The 25,163-nt window shown below is 34.6% G+C and overlaps 1 protein-coding gene across 1 annotated transcript in view; it reads right to left on the reverse strand.

Annotated features, from left to right (window-relative positions):
- Positions 1–25,163, reverse strand: part of MALRD1 (MAM and LDL receptor class A domain containing 1) — a gene marked incomplete at its 5' end in the record, with an annotated part of 672,621 nt that overhangs the window by 564,728 nt on the left and 82,730 nt on the right. Inside the window, 4 exons of the mRNA XM_079107637.1 lie at positions 1,952–2,098; positions 15,550–15,757; positions 17,462–17,554; positions 22,989–23,155. Coding sequence (XP_078963763.1) covers positions 1,952–2,098; positions 15,550–15,757; positions 17,462–17,554; positions 22,989–23,155 — 615 coding nt within the window. The remainder of the gene's footprint in view (positions 1–1,951; positions 2,099–15,549; positions 15,758–17,461; positions 17,555–22,988; positions 23,156–25,163) is intronic.

A 25,163-nucleotide genomic window follows, 5' to 3' on the forward strand; every position in this document is an offset into this window, starting at 1 on the left:
AGATGACTAGGCTTTTCAATATTTAATACAGAGGCTGCATTAAACCTTTCTTTAGCACAAATTATAAATAATAAGATGGCAAATGTCTGAAGGTGAATTATAAGTGTTTTTTAGTTGTGGTACTTAGTGAGATTCCTGCATTCCTACTAAAATGGACAAAATCTATTCATATTTATTGAACTCTTACTCTGTGAAAAATCTTAAGTATGATTTATCTAATTCTCATAATTCTCCATGGAAATATATTTATTTTTCCTTATTTTCTAGCTAACAAAACTGAAGTACTTTGCGTGCAGTGTCAACACCATGACTTAATCCAGGGCTGCCCATGCTCTTCATGACCCTATAAGGATAAAGGTCTCATCAGACCACTAGAGTGTAGATTCCCAGCTTCCTCTGGGGAATCACTGCCTTCATTATCTCATTGACAGTTCTTCAACACATCCATATCTTTTCTACCCTCTCCTCTTTGCTTTGTGCTTCTGCTTTTAGAACAAATATGATTGGTCACATGCTTTAATCTGAGGAATCAGGTCTCCATTATCCTGCAGGCAAATTTCAAATTCCTAGGCACCTCTGCATTTATTTTTATACTCCATGTCTCATCATATGCATCTCACCCAGAACTGCACACAGCTCTCCCATTCACTTTCAGTATTTTTCCACTAATTAGACCATGTTCCCCACCATCTCCCCTTAATTCCTTACATCTGCCTTCCTGGCTGCATTACATTTCCCATCAGTGCTCAGTTCAGGACTCATCTCCCTCAATAAGGCATCTCAAATCCACTTTAATCACTCTCCATGCCCTGTAAAGCATTTATCATACCCTAGGGCAAACCTTACTCATCTGCTTCATCTACCATGGCTTCCACTCTCAGGTCTAATTTCTGCTGTGTACTCAATAATGGGTCTGAACAAAGAAAAATGAACAAAACATCATATGAGCTAATGTGTCATGTAGTTCTAATTATTGATATTCTCCTTTCTCTTAAACTTTAAATCATTATGCCACAAAATCTTACAGGAAAAAAAAAAAAAAAGACTGGCACAAGAAACAACAATCACATGCTATTAAAGAATGAACTGTGTTTAAAGTTGTAACCAATGGATGGTCAGTTTCTCTCCATATTCTTTCACACAATCCACAAACCCCAATTTCCAATGATTGTAATTAAAATATGCCCAACATTTATTTTTGGCACATTTCTTTGGAAGTTTCAAAAGTGGGATAATGCTCACTGAACTTGAAAGAGGATCGACCATACTGGTTATGTGATTACAAAGTTAATATGAAACTATAGCATATGAGCAACAGTATTAGATGCCATAAAAAAGTAAACAAAGAGAAAAAGGGGAAAAAAAGTCTGATTTTCTTGGAGTTTCACAAACCACTTTTGGAATGTTATATGTAGTTATAGCTCTTCAATTTTCAGAGGAAATGTAAAAATTATAATGCTGGTTCAAAATATATATGAGAAAGACGTTCGATTGTTTGTTATAAAGAAGTCTCAAGTGTGATTAAATTGCATTCAAATATTTTCAGATTTATTTTATAGATAGAGCTAAATCTCTGCTCTGTTCCCAAAGAGAAGATTAGACTATTTTTCTTTTCTGTTTTGCAAAGAAAAAATTGGATTGTTCAAAAAAAGGAAAGCAAGGCTACTAAACAGGATTCCTGAGTAAAAGAGGGAATTATCAGAAAGCTTCTCTCCCCATTTAAACCTTCAATCCAACCTTTTAAGAAACAAAAAATATTCATTATTAAAAAAAATGGTCCTTCTTAGAAGCTCAATTAACAGCAAATTTTTAGGTTGGGCAGGAGGATTCAAGGCAAGACAAACCACAGTCACATTTATATACTTTGTAGAGAGAAATGAAAATATCAGTATCATTATTCTGCAACATGAAAAAACAAAAGTTAATTTTTCAAAAGAGGAAGACGTCCTACCATGATTTGTGTTTGCTATGAGATCAGCTTTAGGAAAATGGTGCTCTCCATTGCTCAATCCCTTCACCACCTCCCAGTGGGACTCTTCTGTGAGAAATGGCTCCCAGCCACAGAAACCAGACTCAAAGTCACAGGTGAGATGATTCACTATTAGAGAAGGAAAGGAAAACAGGTGAGCGGAAATGAAGTGAGGTTGCTGGTAGAGCACGCACTCTAACCCATAAACGTGGAGGTCAGTATACTCATTCTGCTTTGTAGTCAACATTTTCTAATGATCAGAATAACTTTCCTTTTTCTGCTCTCACATGTTTTACACGTTATGTGTGAAGCCTGGCTCCTCTACATGCTTCTATCGACACGTCTGGCACATTTCATCCTAATTGGCTGTGTCCATTGTATTTAATGACACCAGGTGAAACTCCAGAGGTTTTCACAGAGTTACTAATTCACCCGCCAAGTAGAAATCTCCTGAGATGAGAGTTTTAAAAAATCCATTTGAAAGAAGGGAATTTAAATCAATCCTGGACACCTGAAGAACTTGAGGTCCATACCTCAATTCTTTGTTTCATTATTCCATTTTTAACACATTTTCCAAATTAAATGTCTTGCCATTTTGGAATTGCAGAGAAATTAGATAAACTGAACTTTCTTTTCCTCTCTTAATTTATAACTAAAAAGTTGGCAAATACTTAAATTACTACACGTACCATTAAAGAACTATTTCTAAGGAAAGTCCAGGCTTAGGGTAAGCGTAATAAAGATCTTTGCCAGTTCTGACATCAAATTAGTGAGGAAAACAGCAGGTTTCAGAGCACTTGGTAATAAACTAGAAATTCCAGCAATTTGAGTTTCTGAGAAGTTAACTCTGATTGCTTAAGTTTCCTTTTCCTAGAATAAGAATCATAGTAACGGCCCATCTTAGGTATTAGTTTTGTGGATAAATAAATATTATTAATTTTAAAACTCATTTCTGAAATTTCACTTTCATTACACAGAGGCATTTTGTAACCATGAGGAAAGAAAGAGAAATAACATAATCATTTGCTAGAAAACAACAAAGTTTTGAAAATCAGAATGCTATCATCTTAAATAACAATAGTCACTTGCCACTGCACTCCAAATATGTGTGTCAGAAATTTTACATATGTTAACTTTCTGTCCCACAAGTATCCTGTATAGAAAATACAATTTTCCTCCAAAGAGCAAAATGGAACTCAGAATTCCAAGCAACTGACCTGTGGTAAGTTTTAGTAAATAGCACACCTAGACATTGAACCTGCGACTCTTTGACAGCAAAGCTTAAACTATGAATTGTCCCTAAACGAGGTCCCCTAATTAAAAAGACTCATTACCATGTGCTTACTTCTGACCATTATTTTCAATTGTCAATAGTGTGCCCAATTTGGCTGGCATATGGAATAAGTGTATCACACCTTAATACTCAAAGGCAGTGAAGGGGAGGGGCAGCATAGACAAAGGAGATGGTGTTGCGGGGATGGATAAAGACATTAAATAAAGAAGAATTTACTTGGGGTAACCTGTGGGTTGGACAGGAAGTCTGATTTTTAACAGACACAAAGTCAGTAGGAGGGAAAGAGAATCAGTCAAAGCAAATCCAGAAATAACTTCCACAGGAGGGGAAGCATTTGGGGTGCAGAAAATGACTTTCAGAGAAAGTAACTACAGCAGCATTCCCCACTGCCAGGGAAAGCAAGAGCTTGTCCTGCCAGAGAAGAGACCTCCAGTGCACCTCTGTGTTGTGGCCTGGGAAAGCATCACAGGTGGCACCAGGAAAAGTGGCTGCCAGCTGAGTTCCTGCAGCATGGAAATACTGTGCTCAGTGCTACCTGAGAGGGTGGCCATCTGCTCCCTTCCTATGACCAGGGAAAGATTATGCTCATGCAGCCACACGTCCTGCCTGCAAAAGTGCCCCAATATCCAGCATGCTGCCACCACCAGGAGATAGGAGATAGGGAACTCTAGCAGCTGACCAGAAAATTCCCAGAAGGTACCTGAACCAGAGAAACTGAAACCAACACAAAGAAAATTTTGCCTGGACCATTCAGGATCTGGATCCCAAGAGAGAAATCTCCCATTGTTGCTGGCACTATAGCAGATGCAAGGGAGCACGTGCACTCCAGGCAGATACCAGGTATTTTATATTTAGAGCAATGAAGGTGAAACCTGTGGAGGTTTTGTTCTGACACCCTGAAAGTGGATTTTACTAGAGATCCAGATGCTCTGCAGAGACCAGCATCCCCCTGCCACAGGGTTGGGGGAGATAGAGCAATTCTCAAACACCCACCAAACAGTTCCAAAGTTCCATCTAGACTAAACCCCAATTACTGAATCTCCAGTTTATAACTGCAATACATCTGCCATGGAAACACAATTCGCCAATACCCAAATTGTGCAACCCCATCGTATACCAGCAGCCTGGAAGCTGAGATCTACCACAACCAATTTTTCCTCCTAACAACAAAGGCTTAACAGCCCCCAATGCCCAACCCAAGGTCTACAAAACCAAAAACAAATACCAAGAGAGAAAAGCCCATCCTTACCAACGGTTTCGATCACCGCATCAGAAATAAGCCCTTTATTTCTCAGCAAGAATTTTTATTTTCTAATTTCTTTCTTTCCTCATTCCTTTTATCTTTTCTAAATGCTCCATCTTTTAATCTATTTTTATTCTATTTTCTCAATTTTAGCTTTACAAACATCATTTCATTGTATTACTTTTACTTTTTTCCATTATGTATGATTTTGTGTGCATGTATGTGGGTGTGCGTTGGGGGATGTGTAGTCACTATGCAGATGGATTTGGAAAAGTGTATGTATATTCATGTATTTTCACTTTCACTAGTTGCTTCCTTTAGCACCTGTTTATTATTAAGTTTTCATTTGTCTTATGTGGGTTTCAATCATACATGGGTTTCAGCTATTTTGATCTTGTAGTTGCTGGTTTGTCCATATATCTGTTCTTATCCCTCTTATCTCTCCATCATCATTCTCTTCCTCTACTAAGAGTCAAATTTTCCTGTTCCCATGTCCTCTCTTTCTTTATTAGTTTCTATAAATCTTTTATTCCTCCTTTTTTACAGCCAACATCTACTACCTACCACCTGCCTCTTGTTTGATCACTTCTTTAAAATATTTCAAACTTTCACCTTCCCACCCTATTTTCTTTTTGCTTCAGAAAATGTGATCAAACTAAATAACAGAATTATATAGTTTATGTATTTCATACACCATTCATGTTGATTAATAAAGTGGATGACATAATGGATACCTAAGGTTGAATGCCTGATCTAGTCCACAATATTTTATTGCCAGTATTGACTGATGTTAAATTCAGATCCTTCATTCCTATATAGGTGGCAATTATATAACAGATGTCAAAGTAGGCATATACATTTAACTCAAAACTAAACTCCCCCCACCAAGAGGGACTGGAAAATGATTGCAACTGTTTAAGGCCAGAGATCTTGCTGCCAAGAAACACTCTCAACCCAGGCAAGCAACAGTGAATCTCACACCACACAAGATCTAACCCCACTTGGGCCTTAACATTACTTTAGTTTATAGAATTGGGGAGCCAAAAGCCCCAAACCAAAAACCAGGCCCCAAGGAGAAACAACCAAAGGGAACGTTAGGCCCCATCCCTTGAAATCTACTCATATATCAAAAATAATCATATATCAAAAATCCTAGAATAAAAAACTACACATGTAAGAACACATACATAAAGAAGAAGGGGAATCAAAAAAGAAATGAAAGAAGATATACAGAAATTCTTAGAAACCAATGAAATATATATATAACATATCAAAATCTCTGGGACAGAATGAAAGCAATATAGTAAGAGGAAAATTTCTTACACTGAGCATCTATATCAAAAACAATAGATCACAAATAAATAAGCTTATGATCCATCTCACGGCCTTAGACAAAGAAGGACAACTAACTCCAAAATCAATAGAACACAGGAAATAATAAAGATGAGAGCCATAATTGATAAAATCAAGGATAAAAACAATACACAGGATCAATGGAACAAAGAGTTATTTCTTTTAAAAGATAACTTGGATTGATAAACCAAAATCCAAAACAAAAGAGAGAAGACCCAAATCAACAAAATCATAGATGAAAAAGGAGATGTCACCACAGACACTTCTGAAATTCAGAGGATCATTAAAAACTATTTTGAAAATTTATATACAATATAATATACAAATAAACTGCAAAATCAAAAAGATATTTACAAATTTCTAGACACATATGACCTGCCCAAATTGAAACAGGAAGATACAGAAAACCTAAATAGACTAATATCAAGTAATGAAATTTAAAAAGCAATTAAAAGCATACTAACAAAGAAAAGTCCAGGAAAAGGTGGATGCTCAACTTAGTTCTATTACCCCTTTAAAAAAGAGCCCCAGTCTTCTTCAAATTATTCCATATAATTGAAATGGAAGTAACACCTCCAATACATTGTACGAAACCAGTATAACCCTGATTACAAAAAACAGACAAAGACATATGTAGGAAAGAAAACTACAAATCTCCATGATGAACTTAGATTCAAAAGTCCTTAATACACTATTAGCAAACCACATTCAAAAACACATTAAGAAGATAATACGTCACAACCAAGTGGGTTTCATCCCAGGGATGAAAGATTGGTTCAGCCTATGCAAATCAATAAATGTATTTCATCACAGAAATAGAATTAAGAACAAGAACCATATGATCATCTTAATAGAGGCAGAAAAAAGTCTTTGAAAAATAAAATAAATATTCATGTTAAAAACACCTGAGACACTGGAGAGAGAAGGAATTTACCTCAAGATTAGAGAGGCTCTATATGGGAAACCCAAAGTCAACATCATACTGAATGGAGAAAAATTGAAAGCTTTTCCTCCAAAATCAATAACAAGTTAAGGATGTACACTCTCACTGCTTCTATTCAATACAGTTCTCAAAACTCAAACCAGAGCAATCAGACAAGAGAGGGAAATTAAAGGAATACAAATACAAAAAGAAGAAGACGAATTATCACTGTTTGCAGATGACATGATACTAAATCTAGAAGATCTAAAATATATCACCAGAAGACTAGTAGAACTGATAAATGAATTTAGCAAAGTAGCAAGATACAAGAACAATACTCATAAGTTAATAGCTTTTTTATGCTCCAACATTGATTCAGCTGAGAAAGAAATCAGAAAACCACTCCTTTCACAATATCTTAAAAATACATATATACATTCATACCTGGGAATTAATCTAACCAAGGAAATGAAAGATCTCTACGATGAAAACTAGTCAACACTGAAAAGGAAATAGAAGAAGACCTTAGAAGACAGAAAGACCGCTCATGTTCTTGGATAGGCAGAATTAATATTGTCAAAACGACCATACTGCCAAAAGTAATTTACACATTCAAGGTTATCCCCATCAAAATTTCAATGACATTGTTTCAATGATTAGGGGGGGAAAAAACAGTTCTTAAAGTCATTTGGAAGAATAAGAGACCCAGAATAGCCAAAGCAATTTTGAATAAGTAATGCAGGAGGCATCATAATACCCAGCTCAACTCAGATTCTGCAGAGCTGTAGTAGCAAAAACAGCATGGTATTGGCATCAAAATAGACATGGAGACCATTGGAATAGAATAGAAAACACAGAGACAAATCCACCTGCTTACAGTCATCTGGAACTTGATACAGGCACCAAAAATAGATGTTGGAGAAAAGATGGCCTTTTTTTAACAAATGGTGCTGGGAAAACAATATCTATAAGTAGTAGAATGAAATTAGATCCCTATCTTTAACCCTACACAAGAGTCAAATCAAATTGAATCAAAGATTTAGGATTTAGACCCGAAACCTTGCAACGACTAAAAGAAAACATAGGGTCAACAGTTCATCATATAGGTATAGGCGATGACTTCCTCAACAAGACCCCTAATGCTCAAGAAAGAAAAAAAAAGCCAGGAATCAATAAGTGGGATGCCATAAAATTAAAGAGTTTCTACACAGCAAAGGGAATAATCTAGAGAGTGAAGAGAGAGCCTATGGAATGAAAAAAAAGAAATCTTTGCTAGCTACTCCTACCAATATTTAAATGACACAAATTATTTTTGTAAAGAACACAGAAAACTCAATGCCAAAAAAAAAACAACAAATGGACAAAATAACCAAACAAAACAAAGCAGCATGGAGATTCCTCAAGAAAACTAGGAATGGAACCACCATATGACCCACCTATCCCACTCCTTGATACTTATTCAAAAGAACTAAAATCAGCATACTACAGCAAAACAGCCACTATGTTTATAGCAGCACAATTCACAATAGCCAAATTATGAAATCAACCCAGATCCCTATCAAGAGATGAATGGATCAATAAAATGTGGGATATATGCACAATTTTTTAAATTCAGCAATAAAGAAGAATGAAATAAGGCATTTGTCATAAATGAATGGAAATGGAGAAAATCATGCAAAATTAAATAAGCCAGACTCAGAAAATTAAAGGTCCAAAGTTTTCTCTCATATGTAGAAATTAAAGCAAAATAAGATAAAGAAGGCAGTGGAAGGGGCTTGGATGTCATAAAGGTACAAGGAAGATCTGCAGAGTAGAAACAGGAGAATGAGAGGGAGGGAATAAAGAAGGGAAAGGGGAAAATATGGAATGAATCAAATGGAATCATATTATACACATATACAAATGTACTAAAGGAAATATTTCCTTCATGCATATGTAGAAAGCACTAATCAAAAATATATGCACAAGGGAGTGAAAAGAAAATCAGAATAGAGGAGGGAGCAAGGGGGTAGGAAAAAAGAGAGGTGAAGAAGATTCAAATCAAATTTTTGTATGTATACTTTTGTCGAAAGGAACCCCAAACAATGTGTAATTATCATAGTCTAATAAAAAAAAAAAAATGGAAGAGCCAAGGTTTGCCAGGAGCTACCGGAAGTTTACCAAGAAGCACAATAGGATCCTTCCCTAGAAACACTAAGGGAACTTGGCCTTGCCAACATCATGATTTCAGACTTCTATCACTCAGAATTAGAAAAAAAAAAAAAATACATCACTTTAAGTCACCCAGATTGTGCCATTTCATTACAGCAGCTCTGAGAAAGTGATATACAGTGTCAATCCCATTTTCACTATGAGTTCTCTTTGTGATCTGTTTCATGAAAGTTGATCTTGTGGTAAACCCTAGCCAGGGCCTAGGAAAGATCGTTGTGCCAGGCGGTAAAATAGGAAGGACTCTAAATAATGTGATAACAAAGGAAATGAGGAGGGGAAGCTGGTCACTTCCCATGTCTCCAATCTTTAGATGAGGATCAAAGTAGAGCAAACTTGAGGAAAAATAAATGAACGTACTCAAATAGAAAAAAAAATTCAAGTAACGTACACAAATGACAATGCACTTAAAAAAAATCTGCATGTCAAGGAAATGTTAAGATCGCAAAGCCTTGCTTTTTCAGTCATATAATGGACATCTGACAAAAGATTTATTTGTCTTTATAAGCAAATATTATTTTCTCCTCTGAATGGATTTTCCCCAAAATAAAAACAATTAAGCTGACTACCTTACAATAATGAAAATGTGTTGCACATTACCAAATGGTGCACCAATATGGCGAGAAAGTGAGGTTCACATCTACTTAACTGGAAATCTATTGCCCCTGAATGTGTTTTCCTTTTCTCAGTTTTGGCTACAGTGTTCATAGGATACCACTGTTGATAAAAGTTACACCTCAAAGGAAAGCCTGTTCTGTTTATTGACCCAGTCATAAGCACCTACAAACTAGCTGTGACTATCTCCTTGGAAATTTAAAGCATCTTCTGCTCAGTGAGTTGGTCCTCTGTGAGCTTTGCCAACGTCTAGGCCACCTCACATTTCACCTAAGTGGAGATTGGCAATATTCAAGATTCCCAATATATACCTGACTTCCAAAATATGTTAGGCATGTTTCAATGTCTTAGCTGTGGATTTAGCCAAGAAATTCTTCCACTGATTCCCCAGGGCATACCTAATTCTTAGAGACACACTTCCCTAACTTAGAAATATTCCAAGGATAAAATGACCACGTCAGACTTGAGCCAGGGTTGCCCCAGTTTCTTCTTCTTGTCCTAGCATAATAATATCTCTTCTTTACTCTTTCACTTCCCCTGCTTGGGTAATAAATTTAATATTGCCCTGTTTGAGGTGATAAGTTATAGATTGCTGCACAAAGGAAACAAGTCCATATAAACAATAATCTTCACTGCAGGAGACTACTGAAGTAGACATTCTAATTCCTCAATAAGGCACTGATTTGAAAAGCATTAAGACCACTGAGAGTGAAAAAGGAAGGACCCACCTGACAGATGCATTGTCTATCTCATGCAGTCACAAGACATGAACAAGCTTGCAAGTAAAAATAATTTTGGATGAATATATCTTGGAATTGTGGCTTTAGGACAAAAGTTCAAACCATTTCTTTGACTGACTATATGTTTTATCAGTTAAAATGTCAATCATGCTTTCCACAGAACACTAAACATGGCTGTCCTTTGAAAACCGAAATTAATTTTTAAAATCCATCTCCATAAAGATTTGTGACAACAATATAGAGCAAGCACCTCTGTAAAAGTTTTGGTGAATTGCTCAGCTATTTTTACCTTTGACATTTGTTCCAGTACATTTAAAGGAATTTTTTTTAAAAGCTAAATATTCTAGAACTAAACTGCACTACAAAATATAAGTCCAATTCCCTTAAGTTCCTTAAGTTGAGGTTCTTCAATTAATAACATTTCCCCTACTTAAATCAAAAAGTCGAAGGTGAAGTAGTAAATACCTGAAGAAAGCCAGGAGGATCAAATGCATACTGGCAACTATTAACCACCCATCATTTTAAGTACATTAAATATTAAATATTAGTGAAATCTAAAAACTACTATGTGTTATAAATAAATTGCATTACTTATAAATAGGCGTTTTGATGATTTTTGTTGCTTTTCTTTTAATTTTCTTTGATTGTAGAATAGACTTCATTATCTCTAAACAGAGTATGAGCTATGATGCTATTCACCACTTCAGAAAAATTTCTCTCAGACTCTATCATTTAGAACAATGTTTTCAGATTAAGAGAGAGCTATCTCTTACATATTTAACCATGGTAGCATATGGGCACAAGAGAAAGAATTTCACTATGGCAGCTGAGAAAAATTCCAGATCATAGAAATTAAAGTATTTATGAATCCTCCAGTTCAGTTCTCTATTATAAAAGAAATAAAAGCTATGTATGGGAAGAGAATGGGGAATATGTCATTTAGTGAGCATGTATTAGATTTTAATGAATATAATTATAAATATTTTGTTAATATTTATTGAAAATTCATAAGGATCACTGATATCCTAAACTATATAGATGAATATAGTCTTTCCCTTCCCCTCAGGAAATATTTTAGTATTCAACAATTATTTTTTCTAAATGTGAAATACTTCTAATGACAATATGATAGTTAAAAATTAAATGCACTGCATTTAATTTACATTTATTTCACTTGAATATTATGCCAATTTCCTTTGTGAATATTTACAAGTCATACTAACATTTAAAATTATCTGGAAGTTCCACATTTCAAAAAAAGTTGTTTCCCACAGAATTTCCCAAACCATTTCGTCTTCAACACAGATCTATCCATCCTTCCATCTTTTTTGGATCACAGTGGAAAATAATTTATATATAATCTTTTCCACGTATCATTATTGAAAATTGTGTGTGTGTGTGTGTGTGTGTGTGTGTGTATGAATATATTTTATTGTGGTGAAACTTCCATGACAAAAATTTACTTTTAAATAATTATAAATGCAAAGTTCTGTAGCATTAAGTATGTTCCCGTGGCTGAGGAAACATTCCACATCCATCTTTAGAACTTTCATCTCCTCAAACTGAAACTCCATACCCATTTAACCCCAACTCCATCATCCCTTCCCCTCAGTTCAGCATCCACCATCTAACCTCCTGTCTCCATGAAGCTGACTAGTTTAGGTTCCTTATAAAAATACAACCATACACTATTTTCTTCTGTGTCTGAATTATTTCACTTAGCAAAATATATTCAAGGTTCATCTGTGTTGTAGTATGTGTCTGAATATTAAATCTATTTCATGTGTAAATTGTTTATCTCATGTAGACCTTTAGATCTGTTGGGCACGTGCTATATTTTAATTATTCTGATAGAAAGGTTTTTAAACATATTACATATATTTTATTTTCTTCCAAGCTCATTGATGTATAGTGGACAACACTGTATATATGTATAGACATTATAATTATATATGTGTGTGTGTGTTGTGTGTGTATAGTGAACTATTTGCCAAATCAAGTTAACTAACACACCCATGACCTTTTGTACTTGCTGTTTGTGTGCATGTGTGTGCACACATGTACACATGTGTTGAGAATACTAAGATCTGCTCTCTGAGCAAATTTCAAGTGTACAAGAGTAATATTAACTATACCACCATTCTGTATACCAGATCGTCAGAACTTCATAAATCTGTTCCTGAAAGTTAGTACCTTTGACCAACATCTCCCCATTTCCCCAACCCTCAGTCCCTGGCAACAACTGTTGGACTTTGTTTCTGAGTTTAATTTTTTCGAGATGCACTATACATGCTATCATTTGGTATTTCCTCTGTCTGCGTCATTTCACTTAATGTATCGTCTTACAGATTCATCCTTGTTGTTGCACATAAAAGGACTTCCTCTTCTTTATTAATGAATAAAATTTATATGCAGCTCCCTTTTTGATTCCCAGTCATCCATCAACAGGCCGAGGTTGTCACCATCTCTTGACTACAGGGAGTCAGGTTGAGGTGAACACGGGAATGCAGATATATTTGAATCGTCACTGTCTTCATTTTATAAAGGATCCTGCTAATAAACAGTAGGAATCTATTGTTTGGTATTACATGACGCTCGTGGGGCCTGGTGAAGTCATGAGTGTAGGCTTCAGTCTTGAGAGCCTTTTGACTATTTTGCCTTTAGTTTTTATGTGAATGTTTTTATATGCCATCTGTTTCTTCCTTCAGCTGTCCTCATTTTCAAAGTCTCTTTGGCACAGTGGTTCTCAAAGTTTAACATTCAAATGCATCACCTGGGACACCGTTACAACGCAGATTTTCGATCTAGAGAGTTGTGTTAGAGCCTGAGGTTCTGTCTTTTTGAACCTGTTCCCAGATGCTGCCACTGTTGGAGTCCATGTAGTTACAGGACAGCAGCAAAAACATCAGCAATCCCTGCCACCCTTTCAGTTACCTGTTTTTGAAAAGCCGCTGAGCTAGAAGCTCAGAAAGTACATTTATCAAAATAGTCCCTGAAAGTAAAGACAGCTTGGGACTGAAAGAGAAACGGAGTGTGCTGTTCAGGAAATGCACACTGGTTACAGAGCACCAACTGACAATCTTCGCAAGTTTAGTGTTTACTAAGTCCCCAACATGTGGAAAGTATTCCTGGCGCTCCTTAAGCTGTATATTTGAGCAGTACCATCTCAGACATTCACTCCAAAGTGAAATAAAAAGAAAAAAATGAAGGCATTTTGCTTGTGCTCTAGGCACTTGGAGATTAAGACAACAACAACTTTGTATTACAAATTCAAATTTGTAAAACATACATTTAGAAGTGTATGTAAAATGTTTCAAAGTGTTTTTAAATTGAAGCTTCTTGTTTTATAAGACTATATATGAATATATGTATATATCTATATGCACAATTATATTAAATACATTAGTACAAAAAGTATGTATCTATATCAATTGTAATAATTGAATTCTATGTAATTTCCCCAGAGCAAAAGTAATTACACAAATATTTATATGAAAGATTCATTTTGGCATCAAAATATGTGAATAGATACACATAAAGTATATGTTATATGACTGTAATTTTATGTCATATCCCCTCTATTGAATTGATCTCAACCAAGTAAACATGAGAAGTTTTCATTGGACAAGTGAGAGGTTACATTATTGGGGACGCTTATAAGACCAATTGAAACTATGTTGAAAAACAGCTATCTGTCCTGCATTCACCTAAGGAAATAGCAGGATGATACTGAGATCTACTATACTGAAAAAAAAAATGCCAGTTTAGCAGTCAATGAAACTTCAATAATGTAGAGGAAATTGAACACTATGTCCAAACATCAAGTGCTAAAATCAACTAATACTCCAGACAGGAATTTTACTAAGAAAACCTGTAAAAGGAAGATAACATAGAACCATTTACTACAGGGAAAAAGAAAAAAAAAAAAAAAAAACAGAAGGAAAGAAGTTAAGTTTCCAAATGTTTAATTGCAAAGAAATATGTAGTTTTTCAGTTGTTTAAATCAAGAAGCTGTCAAAAAGATGAATTTCCCCAACAGAAATGAACCAAAATGTCTCTTAAAAAATTTAAATTTAATAAAGCATAGAAAGGAATATGACATACTTTAGAGAAATAAACTCTCCTCACTTTATTCTTTTAGAATGCAAGAAGAAAGCTACCTAAAAGCTCTACTGAGATCACATTGGTCAGTAGCTTATTTGACTTAATAAGTGAGGTGTTTGAAAAATAAATTGAATTGCTGGTTACAATCAGGCCAGAGGATTTCTCCCTTGTTTTCTCATCATCTCCTTGAAGTGTCCCTCTTTACTGCTCTTAATAAAATCCTTACTTCCCCCACCAGGAGAAGCATACAGTACAAAGATCTTTTCATTATAAAGGTGACATTTATCTTACTGCAATATTTCTTCCTGATCAACAAAATATCTCACTAAAATGAAGTGCGGCAGCTAAATAAATGTCAAAATTTTAATATATTTTTTAAAAATCCTTACTTGTGGTACAGTTAGAATAGATTCATTTAGTTGGAAGTCATGGTTGCTAAAAAGACACAAGAATCTGAGTTGCTAAGTTACCTCAGATAAGACCCTTCATGTGGGTTGTAAATGAAATTTCATTTTATTTGAAATATGACTGGGTTTGAATAGTAATGGGATCTCTTGTCATCCTTCCTATCAAAGACTCTTCGTAAGAGGCCTGAAAGGAAGGTGTTGGTCTATTTTTGCCCTCATGACTGCCAATGGTGTCTGAAGTGATTTCTACAGTCACAGTGGCTGCCTTAGAGACAATGGTAGCCCTTCTCCTCTTTATTCTCTCTCTACTTCCAAGAGGAGAAAGAAAGAAAAAGAAAACATTTAACAAAGGCCAGCAACCCATAATTTGTGTCTCCAAAGGGAAAGTACAGAGGTTCCCTCTCACATTCATCTTTTTCTTTAACCAAAGTACATGTGCATTCACACACAGTGACACAACATTAATTATAACTATTTATTTTTTGAACAAATAGAAAGAGTCTGCAAACTTAGCAACCAGCACCACAACACGAACATAGAGACCACCAAAGGAATAATGCTAATAGTTTTAGAGTGAGAATGCACATTCATCTATGTCATAGAAATTGACTTGACCTTGATAGAAACCAAGGTTACTTAAAATTCAGTGGTGGGGGAAAAAGCTGGTCAACAAATAAACTATTAGCTGACTTACAGCAAGTTGCTGCGTCTTCGTCACTCCCGTCAGTGCAGTCCTGTCTAGAGTCACAGACTGAATCTTGGGTGATGCACTGGCCACTGGTACAGGAAAATTCCTCTGCAGAGCAAAGCTTTCTGGAGAGGGTCCCTCCACAGGCATAGACCCATAGCTGGTCAAGCCCAATAAAACTTCTCCGACTCAAAATAACACCTTCAAAAACTATCTGCAGGGGAAAAATGATCAATTTTTGAATTTATGAGTACTTTTAAAAGACAAAAACAAAAACTAAAGGACAGCAAAAATGAAATAGTAATTAAGAAAAGCTCCTGTTTAAAAAGCAACCAAATGCAAATGATAACAAAGTTCCAATTTGAGAAATTTGACACATACTCCTAAGACTAATGGGCTCTACTAAGGCCTCTGAAACACCACCTAGGATCACACCAATTCAGCATCTCATTTAACCATCTAAATGTTCTTGACCTGCAAATTTGTTACTTGGGCATCATCTTTACAGATCTTTCTTTCATTTTCAAGGCAAATAAAAACACTTTCATTACCTATACACAAAGAGTTATAACTGTATCTCTTTTTTAACTACTAAAATTAGTATTTGAATGCATGAAAAGAAATATTAAGAAAATGAAAAGGGACACAATATGAAAAAGATAATTTTAGAGAATATAAAAATCAATCTTGCAGAAAAAACATGAGGGATGTATATTTAAGAATTATTTTAGATTGACCTAATTTGCAAATATATTTAGTTTAGAAGATAATATTGCATCTCAATCATGTTTAATCATAAGAAAACTTTGTTTACTGCTACATATCTTTCCATAATTAGTATCATATACAATATACAATATATGTACACACATATTTTATATATATAATTGGGTTGACAGCTGTGCGTTTTCACAGGAGCAAAAGATCAGATATGCAGAATTAATAAGATTTGGGTTTTCAAAACTTGTAGAGATTAAATGTAAGTCTCACAAATCTGCCATTATTGAAAAACACATTTCATATGCATTTAGAAACCTATAATGACTCCCCAATTTATTTTCCTTACATTTTACTTTCTTTTACTATGAGTCAAATAGCAAGACAAACTTTAATCTTTGGTTTGTGGAAAAGGAATGAAACTCATTGAGTATCTCTTTCAAAAGTTATAAAGATGAAATATCAGCTTAAAAATTAAAATGGGGTCATAATATTAACTTATTAGAAAATGATATGAACCTCAACTTTAATGGCCACAAATGTGCTATGGTTCAGAAATTTCAAGTTCACAGTATATGGGATTCTAAAAGTCTACATAGTAAAATCTCAGTATTTTGGGGATTCATCCCTTTAACACGTGGGAAATGTATGAATGTGGTACTACTATAAAGGAATGAAAATTTTTTTAAGCTTTACACTCTGATTATTTCATACTCAACTCCAGTACACAAAATTGCAAGTTAACTTTTTAAGGGATTAATCAACAGTCTCTCATTAAGCATGTGCATGTTGCAGATATATCTTGGTATAGACACAGTTATCCATATGTTAGAACTCTATGAACTAATATATTCAAAATATATGCCTATATTCCACTGATTTTCAATACCACTTGAGTATCTGCTTCATAATGCAAGATGCTTTTTGGGTGCAATGCATGGAGCTGGGGGCGGGGGTGGAGGAATACAAAAAGAATGAGCAAGCTTTGATCAAGAGTAGACACTCTCTTGGTTCCTCTGCTCATGGGAAATTTGACCTGTTAAGGGTCAGGTCTAATGAAAAGAATGCAATTACTGTCCCCAAATGTACAAGTCTACATTTCTAATTTAAATATTAATTTAAATTTAACAATGGATGATAAATTCACTGTTGCAAAGCTAAATGTTAAACTTATGATAAAAATGTTTATTTCCTGTGATACCTTAAATGTCTTCAGACCTTCTGGTATTAACACATCGGCTTTAGCCCATTTGCCGTGAGTTGATGTATTAGACATCCACAATATTTCTTCTTCCTTTGATTTGAAGAAAAATACATTAGGCACTACTCAAATTCTAGCCTCACATTCATATATGTGCTTTGAATTACATTATACTATAGATTTCCTATTTGTATGGTATTAAATATTAGGAAATCTAAAATATTGATGGTAAGAAGGAATAAACAGAATAACATTTTTTAAAAACCAAGAATGTAATAAACGACTATATATTAAAGCTGCTTGATCATTCAAGAGTATTAACATAGAACAAAACTTCACATGGCATCTCAAAAGAAATAAAATAAACATCCTGGCAAGGATGTGGGGAAAAAGGTACACTCATACATTGCTGGTGGGGCTGCAAATTAGTGCAGCCACTCTGGAAAGCAGTATGGAGATTCCTCAGAAAGCTTGGAATGGAACCACCATTTGACCCAGCTATCCCACGCCTTGGTCTATACCCAAAGGACTTAAAATCAGCATACTACAGAGATGCAGCCACATCAATGTTCATAGCTGCTCAATTCACAATAGCCAGATTGTGGAACCAACCTAGATACCCTTCAATTGATGAACTGGTAAAGAAACTGTGGTATATATATATATATACAATGGAATATTACTCAGCCATAAAGAATAATAAAATTATGGCATTTTCAGGCAAATGGATGAAACTGGAGAATATGATGCTAAGTGAGATAAACCAATCTCAAAAATCCAAAAGATGAAATCTCACTGATAAGTGGATGATGACACATAGTAGGGGGGTGGGAAGGAGGTAAGAATGGAGGAAAGAGGAACTGTGTAGAGGGAAAAGAGGGGTGGGAAGGGTGGGGGAGGAAAATAACAGAATGAATCAAACACTATTATCCTATGTAAAAGTATGACTACACAAATGGTATGCCTTTATCATGTACAAACAGAGAAACAAGATGTATCCCATTTGTGTATAATAAAAATAAATTTTAAAAAAGTCTTTCAAAAGACAAAAGACAAAAATAAAGAAATAAAATTCTAAATGGCAATTGGTAATATCAGCAATTTGAATGTTGATTTCAATAACATTATTACATGTTCCAATATTTTCATGATGGTAGAAAGGGAAGGAATAGCAGGTAAATATTTAATGTAAAGGTTAAAAAATAGTGTTTAAAAGCATTTTTGCATCATCTCAATTAATTTTTTTCCAATGGGAGAATTCAGTCCAAGTTTCAAAAAACACAATTATTTTCTGGAGATTGTGTTCCTACAGTGTGACTCTTTTGGACATTCTACCAAAAGTCTGTTTACCTCTCATAGAACATACCATGTTATATACTATATAATGGTCATTTTTTAGGTTACCAAATGTGCAAAACTGCACTATACACTTTGAAGGAAGACATTTAATCAAAATCTATAAGGTGCTCCATAATTGTGTTCATGGTTTTGGTTTCTAGGGTTTATGACCATGCTCTGAAATAATTCTGCTTTTCTTCAGATTTTTAGCAAGCATTCTTTTTTAAAAATTCTTTTTATTTGCAAATGGACACAGTATCTTTTTATGTGTTTATTTTTATGTGGTGCAAGGATTGAACCCAATGCCTCACACATGTGAGGCAAGTGCTTTACCACTGATCTACTACCCCAGCCTAGCAAGCATTCTTAATTTGATATTTTCTTGGGAAAGATAGACCAATAGGATGCGTTTTTTTTTTTTGTTTTTTTTTTTTTTTTTTTTTTGTGAATCAATATGGTGAAAACATGAAGACTGACATACATATGTTTCAGAATGAGCTTTGAGACAGGCCTTGCTCACCTTCTAGTGTGAAATAGAAAACAATCTGGGAAGGTGTCACTGAGTTGTAATTCTAATGACACATGACACTTTTTCGAATTCTCGTGTTCACCTCCTCTCTTGCTTCACTTTAATCACATCCAAGTTTTTCTAAAAATTAATTTTTTCTACTTAGGCCTATATTCTCTGATGTGTATTCCAAACTCCCAAGTTCTTAATATTTCATCGTATAGTCTAAGTCGTTTGAAATTCACCTTATGCCATTACTCATTCATATTAGCTGCTCAAATTTCCAAAGAACAGCAAAGCACAGGAGATGGATGGATTTTCAGCTCATGGATTCTATGTCATATCAGGATGAATTAGTTTAAAAATGTTGAGACATACAACAAAGTTCTTTCCAGTTATTTCCTGTATGACTTCAGTTATTTAGCATCAAGACGCTACACCTCTCCATGATGCTGTTGGTCCCATCATTTGGCAAACTGTCCAGCAGTTCCCGTCACATTCGTTTTATGAGAATAATATAGAGAAATTCTGATCGTTCACTTCACAGTGACTGAGTTCCCTCTGTTCTACCTGAAAATGAATAGGCCTTTTCTTTTTTATTTTTAAATGAGAAGTTATTTCCAAGCTTGTTGTCATGTACTAAGTTAATGGTATATTATGAAGGAGATCCAGATCTGTCTTTTTTCCACCATATTCTCCTGTCTTACAACACAAGCAATGATAAATAAAAAGAGTTGATCACAACTAAGAGGGCAGCTTTCTTCTTATTTCTGTTCTTATTTTCAGACTATGTAGGTATTTTTAATAACAACAAAAAAGTAATTCTCAGCCTCAAAAATTTTTTCAAGACTTTTCTAATTTTCCATTATCTTAAAATCAATCAATCTATTAAAAAGACCTTTAAAAATTTCTTTGCTCCCCCATACCAGGATCAATAATGCTAATTAACCTTTCAAGAAAAATGTTTATTACCACATCTCTTAGAGATATCAGCTTGTTCTTCTCTCTTCCCCTGAAGAAATCAAAGCTACAAATTCAAGGTTGTTGGTTTTTATTTTCTTAACTACTTTTGATTGTATCCATGACAGAACCTTACAATTTGGTAAAGACCTTCTTTCAAAGAAATCTCATTTTGGCTTTAACGCTGTGTCATGCAAGAAAGCAAAAGAAAATATTTTAAGGCATTTTCTTTCCAGTGTAAACCACATTCATCATCTTTGGCATTGTAAGTAGTACCACAAGCTGCTTACTCCACCATCCATGGCTTATTGGCCAGGAAGTTCTCCTCAAGACAAAGGCTAGGTCATTGCTATGATTATTACTATATAGATAATGGATAGAGAACTAATGTTAGAATAGCTAAGTAATGCAAACTAGAAATGCTGTACACTTCAGCAGACTCTAAATCAGTGAACTGCACTTCACAAAGTGCATTCACCTGTACTTCTGGCTTCCCATTTCTCCTCTGGAAGGCGTAAAAATGACCTTAACCATTGTCATTAGATCCATCCTGGTTCATCTACATATTCCCACATTTATTTACAGATACTCAGAGTGAAGAAGAGCATTCTATTCATGGAAGATGTAATGTTCAAAAATAGAATTTTTTAAATGATAGGTTTGGAATTTTTCTGAAGTAAACATCTACTTATGATTTAAATGTACTTTAATGTACATTTTTACATCAGTAACCAACATGCTATGTATATACAGGACAGCAAATAGGGCATCAGAAGAGAGGATATCTCGTAGAACACTTGGTCTGCCAATGAGTCAATTCTGAATCAATATTCTAAATGGTACATCCAATTGGTTCTGATTAACAAACTCGATCAGATCTAGTTGGATTTCTTTTCTTACTATGTGAGGCACAAAAATCTCGGTAACTCTTATTGATATGTCATCTAAAGACAATTTGTTTTCAGTTTTTTCTTGTATAGCCCCTAAACCACCAGAAGAATAATATTGTTCATTTTCAGTAATTCATAACTCTATTACATACATATATTGAAAATTTAAATACCATCGCTGATGTTCAGATTTAATTAAAATTCTCCAAATTAGAACATACATGATTGAAAATTTGATTTAAATTTGGAGTAATAACTCTTTTGGCATGTAAGCAAATATTAATTACTTATGAAAAGCAGTATCATAGGATCATATTTTAAAGCATCGTTATAATTTAAACTCTACAGAATTATTGTAGGTTTTTTTCACTATGCCTTTGTTGAAAGACTAAATTAGAAATCATAGAAGGTTGATCATGGTGCCTGATTTACATGGCAGATGGCAATATCTTAAAGATTATTGGGGCATGAATGGTATAACATACCCAGATGAAGTTTAATTTGTGGCTTTTGGGAGGATTGTATGATTTTTATGAAATTATTTCCATTTATACGAAAAGTTTGTAGTGCTTCAGAAAGGGTAAGTAGCCATTGTTCCCTTCCATCCCCTCCCCACACACCTGGCCTAAATGATGGAAATGGATCCAATAAATGCGTGACAATTGGTTGTCAACTACCACTCCAAAAACGTCATAAAATACACAGAATGCTAGACATTATGCTTCATAGCAAATGTATTGTACTATCTAGTAAGATTGCTGGTTCAACTTTATGTCTTAGTACTCCAAGAGTATTCCTGAAAAGGCAGAAGAAAGAAGACCAGATATCATGGAATGGTACAAAAAGCAGAAGAAGAGGTAAAGAAAAGGATTCCTACTCAATATTCAAATATTTTGCCAATTAGCATTCTGATATTTGAGGATTAATCATGATGACATTCCAAACTTCAGAATAAAAGAGATCAGAAGAAAATGCTACTGACAGATTGTTAGTGTCATTGAATGAGCACAGACGATGAGTAACTTTTATTGAAAAATGAATCTGACTGATAAGAAAGTTTCAATTGCACTAACTCCAAGTATCCTAAGCCAGAGAAAACTTGCTTAGATGTTTTCCTTTCTTCAACAGTCAGAAGTCCTGCAGTTATGGCCAAATGTTTCCTATTTGTAGAATGACTGCTATTTACCCTGTGTCTTGTTTATTCGCCTCTATAAATTCATTACTTTTCACAACAGAATTCCTCTGAGTGTTTCATGTATTTTCGCACTTGTAGGGGGTTGCTTTCAGTTAAAGTTAGGTTAAAAGAGCCTGAATTGGTTTATACACTAGTATAATCATTTCAGCCCTTCCCTCCACTTAGTGAAATATATTTTTTTAATACAAATGACTCATTTGTCTGTATTTAATCAGTAACTATCAGTTTTTGAACATGTATCTACTTATACCAAAACAAATAACTTACTTCTAATCATATTTATGCTTCTAATGATATATAGATCTAAAATCCAAAACAAGTCACCTCAGAGCTTCAGTGCAGAGCTAATACAGAATCCCAGATATCTCCTTTTATTAGACTATAGTTTCTTAACTATACTTTCGTGAATTTTAAGCTTATAAAATAATATTCTGCCAATCATCACGTGAACTTTTATACATCATGGTACTCTATAACCTGGCATCTCAATTATTCTTTTAAGAAGTATTGTCAAGACAATGTATACTTAAAGTCTACAGCCTACACATAACTGAGAAATAGAAGCACCAGTTAGGTGCCAAGAGTAGAAACTGCACTTATTCATTGAATTTGAAATAAGTACTAGCTGCTTCTTACCTCATTATGGTACAATCCCACTCTCAGGACACTGTTTTCCATGCAGTAATAGAATTGAAGGTGGCAGCTCTTGCCCGAGCAGTGACACAGAGAGCTGTTTAAAAAAGCCCTGCTGTCTAAATGGCTAAGAGTAAAAGCATGTGTGGCCCCTACAAACACAAAATAACCTGAAAAACAGAGGGAGAGAAACAGTTTAGGGAAATAGCTGCTTACTGCTGAACAAAATGTGGTTTTTTTCTTAATGTTTCAAAACCAAGATTAAAATGTTTTATTTAGGAGCATGTGATGTTTAAGAATTATTACATAAACTACAAATAGCAGGTGTTTATTTTCATATGTGATTTGTTAAACAATTTCCTAAGTCCTAAAATCAAAATTGGACGGCATCTTCAATATTGAAATTCAATGTTCTTTTTTGTTAATTTGTTTGTTTGTTTGTTTGTTGATTTGTTTTAGTTCTGGGGATTGAGCCCAGGGACTCTTAGCCACTCAGTCCCACCCCAGCCTGTATTATTTTTTATTTGGAGACAGAATCTCACTAAGTTGCTCGGGGTCTCACCAAATTGCTGAGACTAACTTTGATCTTGTAATACTCCTGCCTCAGTCTCCCAAGCCTCTGAGATTATAGGCATATGCCACTATCCCTGGTCTCACTATTCTTTTTCTTAAAAAAAGTCTGTGATATACCATCAAATTACTATCATTTTCTTTTAAATGTCAAAATGTTTTTTCTGACTCAAGAATTCCTCCTTTTTCTCCCCAGAATTCTTTCCCCTTTTGATTATTTTTCTACTTTTTAAGTTTAAAAACTTTTTTTAGTTTAAGGCAAAACAATTTAAAATGATCTCTTTCTTACCAAACAACATGAAAGTATCAGAAAGCTTCAGTACTATTAAGCTGCATCTACAGGTTTTATAGCACATAAAAATACTGTCAATTGATTTTTTCCCATGTGATATTAAAAACTAATTTAGACTATTCCTCAACTCAATAATATTAGCATTGCAGAAACACAAAGAAGTTTCTATGTTTTTTGTTTGTTTTCCGAAGTAAATTCTGCAATGTTTCATTTCTTTGTAAGCTAATAAATACTCCTGCAATTTATGAAAACTATAAACTTTAATGAAACTCTTACTAAAAATATTAGACTTCAAACAGAATACTGCAGTAAGTTAACACTCTGATTTAAACACAAAGAAATGAGAAACAAAATAGAGATCAAAACAAGACAAAACATTTTACAAAGTGAAGAAAGAACAGATATGCCAAGAGAGGAATAGAGCCGAAGCCACAGAACTCTTAGACTTTGGCATCAGAAGAAGCTTGTGGTAGCTTGGAGTTGACCAATTAAAGAGTCATAAAAGAGAAATGAATAGAGTCAAACTTAATAAAGCCAGACACTAAGACTATGGAACCCTATTCGCAAAAAATTCACCATCCTGGACTTCAATCACAAAAATGGGCAAAACTCCAAGAATTATCATAAAGTATGAAACCCTAAATTTGTACTGTTACTCAGACAAAGTTTTGAGGAGCTAAATAGTGTTACAAACAAAAAAAATCACTAAATAGGAAGGGTTTAAGGCAATCAAAAAGAGCTAGAAAGAATAGAGGGGATGGAAAAAGTACAAATCTCAATTAAAAGGAAACTGCAAATTTTGCAGTTTGGGGACCAGTGTGTAATGAATTTGAAGGTTGTCAGTCTTATTCATTTTACAAGAAAAAACTGAACAAACAGAAAATCAACAGCTCTCCATAGATCCATCCGAGAAATGAGGTCACCAACCCCGTAACTGGAGAGGCATGTGAATACAGAGAATCACAACTTCCTAATGCAGAAACCCAGAGTGCAAAACTCTGTTAAAATCAGAACCTGGTGGGCTGGGGAGATAGCTCAGTTGGTAGAGTGCTGGCCTTGCAAGCACAAGGCCCTGGGTTCAATCCCTAGCACCGAAAAAAAAAAAAAAAAAAAAAAATCAGAACCTGTATGGGAAAACTTGGGCAACTGAGTGTGAATGAGTTGAAAAGTTAAAAACTTTAAGGGAGCACTGTTCTGAATTTTACCTCCAGGAATCCTATGAGGTCCACAGTGAAAATCAAGAAAAGTTCCCTCAAGCTTGCATCCAAGAGAGAGGAAAAGTAACCATTTTGAAATACTCCTAGTCTACTCTATTA

This window comes from Sciurus vulgaris (genome assembly GCF_902686455.1).
Source record: "Sciurus vulgaris genome assembly, chromosome: 12".
Lineage (NCBI taxonomy): Eukaryota > Metazoa > Chordata > Mammalia > Rodentia > Sciuridae > Sciurus > Sciurus vulgaris.